The sequence below is a fragment of the Phacochoerus africanus genome, chromosome 2, assembly GCF_016906955.1.
Source record: "Phacochoerus africanus isolate WHEZ1 chromosome 2, ROS_Pafr_v1, whole genome shotgun sequence".
NCBI lineage: Eukaryota > Metazoa > Chordata > Mammalia > Artiodactyla > Suidae > Phacochoerus > Phacochoerus africanus.
Genome location: NC_062545.1, coordinates 266,822,817 through 266,829,794, shown reverse-complemented (window position 1 = coordinate 266,829,794; position 6,978 = coordinate 266,822,817). Strand labels below are relative to the sequence as shown.

The window sequence follows — 6,978 nt, the reverse complement described above, 5'->3', positions numbered from 1 at the left end:
TGTTCATTGGGTCAGGGATCCAGCATTGCCATGAGCTGTGGGAGAGGTTGCAGATGTGGCTCAGAAGCTGCATCTCTGTGGCTGTGATGTAAGCCAGCAGCTGTACCTCTGATTTGACCCCCACCCTGGGAACTTCCATATTCCTTGGGTGCTTCCCAAAAAAAACCAAAAAAAGAAAGATGCAAATGACATACACAAAACTGAGGTGGATACACAGATAGAGAAAACAAACTTATGGTTAACTAAGGGGAAAACAGAAATGGACAAATTATGAGTGTGGATTACCATATACACACTGCTGTATATAGAAGAGATAACTAACAAAGACCAACCATATAGCACATGGAACTGTACTCAATATTTTATGATAATATATAAGGGAAAACAACCTGAATATAACTATATATATATATATATATATATATATATATATATATATATATATATATATAATATATGTATATATACACACATATATACACACTATATACTATATAATTTAAAAAAAACCACGGTTATTTCAAACTACACTTGAAACTAAAACAACATCGTAAGGTACCTGTACTTCTAAATAATTAAATCATTAATTTAAAAATCAATTAAACAACTGCAAAGGCAATGCTCAATGATAGATGACAATAATAAAATTTAAAAAATACATATACACAGATAAAGCTCTAAAAACCAACTGTGATAACAATATTGAAAAAAATTTAAACATACTTACACATATGCACAAAGGAGATTAGTGTTTTGAAGATGACAAGTTGAACATGCATCGTAGGTAATGTCACATTTAGGGTTATAGAGGAATAAATGTACAGTAGGAATGACTAAAGGGGAAGAGAGTGAACCAATAACAATGACTATTTAAAGGACAGTGCAGAAAGTTCTAGAGACATGGCTGATCAACACACAACTTTTTCAGGCATTTCTAACAAGGGCAGCAAGTCAAATAAGAATGTGGTTAGATGATTCTCACTTGGCAAAAAGGTTATTGGTTCTGAAAAGATTCCCTAGAGCCAATGTCATGTCTCTGTTCCTCAGGCTGTAGATGAAAGGGTTCAGCATGGGGGTGACCACTGTGTACATCACAGAAGCAATGATGTCTCTGTCATGGCACTGGTCTGATGAGGAGGAAAAGTACAGGGCCATTATTGTTCCATAGAATAGAGACACCACAGAGAGGTGGGAGCCACAGGTGGACAAAGCTTTGTAGATCCCTTTCATAGAGGGGACCCTCAGGATGCAGAGTCCAATGTGGCCATAAGAGACTAGGATGCCAATCAATGGAATAAGGAGAACCACAGCCCCTGCAGTGAATATGACAAGCTCATTGAGAGAGGTATCTGAGCAGGACAGCTTAATCAGGGCAGCAAGGTCACAGAAGAAGTGGGGGATGATGTTTTCAGCACAGAAGGATAGTTGAGCCAGGAGGAGGGTGTGGGTCAAAGCATAGGCACAGGAGAGGATCCAGGATCCAGCCAACAGACAAAGACTCAGCTCTTCTCTCATGATGATGGTGTAGTGTAGAGGGTGACAAATGGCCACATACCTGTCATAGGCCATCACTGAAAGAAGTACATTATCAATGCAAGCAAATAATATGAAAAAATACATCTGTGTTATACACCCTGCATAGGAGATGGATTGATCCTGAGTCTGCATGTTCATCAGCATCTTAGGGACAGTGACAGAGGAAAAGGAGACATCCGTGAGGGCCAAGTGGCTGAGGAAGAAGTACATGGGGGTGTGGAGGCGAGGGTCCAGCCTGATGAGCAGGATGATGAGCAGGTTCCCCAGCACTGTGGTCAGGTACATGCCCAGGAAAAGGGCAAAGAACATGCCCTGCTGCTCTGGCTGGATGGGGAGCCCCAGGAGGAGGAACTCAGACACATGGCTCTGGTTCTCCCTCCTCATGCTGATTTTCTCTCATCTGGGAATGAAGAGAAATGGGAAATGCCTAGAACTTAGCAGTACTGAGTTTAGCAGTTACCTTGTGGACACATGGTTTATCAGAGTGAGTGTTTCAGTGTACAGACAGGTCTCACTGCACTGCACTCACACACTGATGTATCATACAGTCTGGTGAGTAGAACACAGTGTGATTTGTCTGAACATTGACACAGTCACAGGGGAAAATATGTGACTTATTCAAACCCTTCATTAGAAATAGGGAACAGCACATTCTCTTTTTTTAGAGTGGAGACATCATGATATACAGTAGGGAGGATGTAATAAATAAGAAAAGTCTCTTTCATGGCTCTACTGTCAGACTGCTTATGTGCTTCTGTCTGGCTTACACACACAGACACACACAGCAGATAAAGCATTATTTGGAAGATTATTATACAATGTTCAAAATAAAGTGCTTGACACAAAATGTTATTTTATCATTAGAATGACTGTAAGAAATACAAAAGAAAGAAAGAAGAAAAAAATGAAAGAAAGAAAGAAGGAAAGAAAGAGCAAGAGATAGAAGTGAATGAAGGAAGGTAGGACAGAAGGAAGGGAGACAGGGTGGAAGGAAGAAAAAGGCAAATATTAAGAGATTTCCTCAAAAAACATCCATGGAACTTCCATATGATTAAGGAATTTTAGTTCTGCTTATATACTCAGAATAATTGAAAGCAGGGGTCAAATAGGTATTTATACACCCATATTTCAAGCGGCATTATTCACAGTAGTCAAAACATGGAAAAAACCCATGTCCTTTAACAAGTGATTGGATAAATAAAATAGTGGTCTATACATACAGTGGAATACTATTCAGCCTTAGAAAGGAAAGAAATCCTGATACAGACACAACATGAATGAACCTTGAAGACATTATGCTAAGTAAAATCATGCAGTCACAAATGTATAAATACTGTAAGATTCCATTCATATAATATTCCTAGAAGAGTCAAATTAATAGAGACAAAAATGGAATGGTAACTGTCAGGGGCTGGTGTGGGGACGAAAGGTGAAGTTATTCTTCAGTGTTTAAAGAGTTTCCACTTGGGAAAATAAAAAATTCTGGAGATAGATTGTGGTGGTGGTTGTACAACAATATGAATTACGTAGTGCCAGAGAAATGTATGCAAAAATTATTGAAAAGGTACATTTTGTTCCATATATTTTATCACAAAAATAATTTTTAATTTAGAAAATATATCTCAAGGTTCAAGTCAATAAATACTGACTAAAAATAGCAATCAAAAGGAGAGTGACACAAAAATTAAATAAATTAGCTCATTATTTGGGTAAGATGTGTAAACAGACATCAGAAACTAAAGATGACAAAGATAGAGGAGGTCATCAAGCAAGATCAAGTAGCTTCCTGAAAATGCATGTTTACTCCTGAGGACTTGCTCTCACATCCAGAAAATAGCACAGGCCCAGACCATGGCCCTTGGTGATCAGTAGGTCCACAGAACTTGACTCATTCTATTTTCAAAAACTTTTCTAAGGAATAGCTTCCTTCATGTCTGCCATTTTCTCTCTCTCCCCTTCCATCACCAGGGCTTGAAGATGGCTCAATTCTGAGCATACAGGCAAAGTGAAGGATATGTGAATTTGCCCAGTGAGGTGACTAGAGAGAGAGATACTGCAGATGCTGTAGGTCCAAGGACATATGTCAGAATTCACAGTCATCTGATTAACAATACATGGTTCCAAAATTAATCCCACCCTGTTCCCCAGAGTGGAAATGCGGAAATCATTAAACATCAATGAGGAACGTAGTGAGAAGTTCTCTAGCCTTCAAACCATCTAGACAAAGTGCCACCAACATAGCATAAAGAGGACTTGGTTTGCTGCCTGTTTATGTCTAGAGCTGAGACAAAGGAAGACTCAGGCTCTGAGACTGTCTGACCAGGTCAAAAGCATACACATATTTCCCAGGCCCTCACGTGGTCCTCTCTGCTCTACAGCCATCCAAGGACAGGAGAAGTAGATTGTGTGTGTTATACACAGAAACAGACACTCAGCATGAAACAGAGTGACATAAAAACAAAACCCCAGGTGCTTATTTTTTGTCCCTCTCCAAGCTATCTTCATCCTAGTCAGAAGTTAGGTTTGTATGTATTCTTACCAACTTACTTACAACTTTAAAATTAAATATTTTGTCAATGACAATTTAAAAAACGCACAAATAAGAACCCTTCTACACTGTTGGTGGAGATGTCAAGTGGTGTGGCCATTATGGAAAACAGTATGGAGATTCCCCAGACATTAAAAGTAGAAACACCACATGATACAGAGTCCCATTTCTGAGTGTAGATCAAAAAGGACTGGAATCAGGATCTCGGAGAAGGATCTACTCTCCTATGTGGACGGCAGCTTGGTGCAAAACCGATAAGCTGTGGAAACAAGCCACATTCCCATTGACAGATGAATGGATAAATGTGGCATATAGACACAATGGATTATAATTTTGGCTTAAAAAATGGAAATCCTGCCATTTCTCACAAGATGGATAAAATAGAGAATATTATGTTAAATGAAATAAGCCAGTCTTACAAGGACAAATACCAAAAAATTTCACTTTGAGAAACTCATATAAACAGAGAATAAATGGCAGTCAGCAAGGTCTAGGGGGAAGGAGAAATGCAGTGTTGCTCTTTAATTGAAATATAGTTTCAGTTATGCAAGATGAATTACTTCTAGGGACCTGCTGGGCAGCATAATGCCTAGAGTCACAAACAGTATATTGTGCACCTAAAAATGCCTTGAAAGAGTAGATCTCATTTTTCTTACCACATAAAAAGGAAAAAGGACATTTTAAAGGAGACAGATATGTTAATGACCTTGGCTGTGGTGATAGCTTCACAAGAATGTGCACAAGTCCAAACTCCTCAAATTACGTATATTAAATATGTGCAGTGTTGTGTATATAAATTATACCTCACCTTGTTTAAAAATAAAGCAAGCAAAACCACATCCTGTCTCCCACACAACTCACAAGCCATACACACTCACACACACAGAAACTCCACTACACACATTAAGAATCAGGTGTGGTCAAACACAACACACAAATAACATAAAAACAAGCAAAATGCACACAGAAACCCAAGCACACACACATGTATTGTAGATTTCCAGCCTTCATCATCTGTTATTAGCACTGTACAATAGGGCTTTCCACAAGGAAGTAAATACTCTATAGTTGTGTTTTCAATACAGCAGCACCAGTATCCTGAAGCTACTGGAGACTTGAATTACAGCTAGTGGAAATGAGGAACCCAAATTTTAACTTTAGTTCATTTTCATTACTTTTAATGTTATGTCCACTTGAGGCTGGAGGCACCATGTAGGTCAGTTTGTGAATAAGTCATTTAGAAAGACAGGGTTATTTCAGCAACATAAACATATATTTTCCATACCTCTTCTTCCTAGTCCTCACATTAATGCACACAACTATGCCAAGGGATTGTTCCTCAACTTGCTCCAATCTCTGCTGCTCCAGGCTACTACCTGAGGATTCATCTATTATGCCTCCGTTGCCTGAGGATTTTTAGCACTTCCCCACATGTTTACAAGAAGGAGAACAATGAGCAGGGAAGATCCACATTTACCAACAGGATTGAGACCCCAGGGAACACACACCCAAGCTTCTGGTTAGAGAAGACAACGGACTTAACTGCCCAATTCCTTGCCATCCTCTGGAGATGGATCCAGTACAGGGTCTAAAGGGGCTGAATTACAGGAGTCCCAGAGACATGTCTAAGGTCAGTGGCATATTTGTCTTCCCTCTGCCTGTTCATGAGGAGAAATAGAGGCCACAAACATCCTTGAACTTTGAAGAACCTACAATGGAATCTGCCATTTCAGCCACTGCAGAAACGAACAAACAGAGTAGGATCAGCACTTGAAATCCCACACCACTCACCCTGAACTGTGTTGCAGCTCACATCCCATCACCATCATTTATTCCATCCATGTGAAACCACAAAACACTCATAAAAGCCAAAGACATCTTGAGCAAAATGGACAAAACTATAGGCAACACAATTCCTGACTGAAAACTATATTTCAAACCTTTAAATATCAACACAATATATTACTGTCTTTAAAATACACATATAAATAAGTGAAACAAAATATAGAGCCCAGAAAGAAACCCACACATACATGATCAAGTGATCTTTGAAAAGGGAACCCAAAACAAACAATGGGGAAAAGTGAGTCTCTTCAATAAATGCTGCTGGGAAACTGGATATCCACACACATAACCAGGAAAGTGAATCCCACCAGTGAAAACAACTGTCTGTTCCATCCCATCCTGGGAACAAAAATGTTTGCCACCTTCTTTGGCAACAATGTGGCCATAAGGGAGCTATTCAGGGGCATCTCATAGTTCACAGCCATGTTCCAACAACATGGGTGGATCTAGAGGGTATTATGCTCTGTGAAATAAGAGAGACAATGATAAATATCATGGCATCTCACTTATAATTGGAAAGTAAAAATCAAAACTATAAATCAATAAAACAAAATGACAACAGACTCATAAATACAGAGAAGAAACCAGTGGGCACCAGAGGGGACAGTGTCTGGGGGAAAGGGATGAAGTAGGTGATGTGGATGAAGAGAAACAATCCTCCAGTTATAAAATAAAGAAAATTGGGATGTAAAATACAGCATAAGGAATATGATCAATAATAACATAAGTGCTTATGGGGACAGAGAGTCACTAGATTGATAATTACGGTGATCATTTCATAATGTGTGAAAATGTCAAGTCACCATGTAATACCCCTGAAGTTAACACAATATTGTTTGTAAACTTAATTTCACACAGTGAGTGTAGAGGGACCTGAGCCCTAGTCCCTCAGATTAAAAGCCTTATACTCTATTGACTGAGCTACACAGCCACTGCAAGTTATATTTCAATAAAGAATTTAGTATAATGACTTGGCACAAGAATAGTCCACAATCTATTGTTCATAATGCTGAAAATTTTTATGAACATTTGGATTCTAGACTAAGGGC

At 38.9% G+C, this 6,978-nt stretch overlaps 1 protein-coding gene across 1 annotated transcript; it reads right to left on the bottom strand.

Annotated features, from left to right (window-relative positions):
• Positions 1-978: 978 nt before the first annotated feature.
• On the bottom strand, positions 979-1,920 carry LOC125120323 (olfactory receptor 1J4-like). Its single transcript, XM_047768336.1, has one exon. It carries the CDS (start codon positions 1,918-1,920, stop codon positions 979-981), a length of 942 nt encoding a protein of 313 aa, XP_047624292.1.
• Between the last annotated feature and the right edge of the window lie 5,058 nt (positions 1,921-6,978).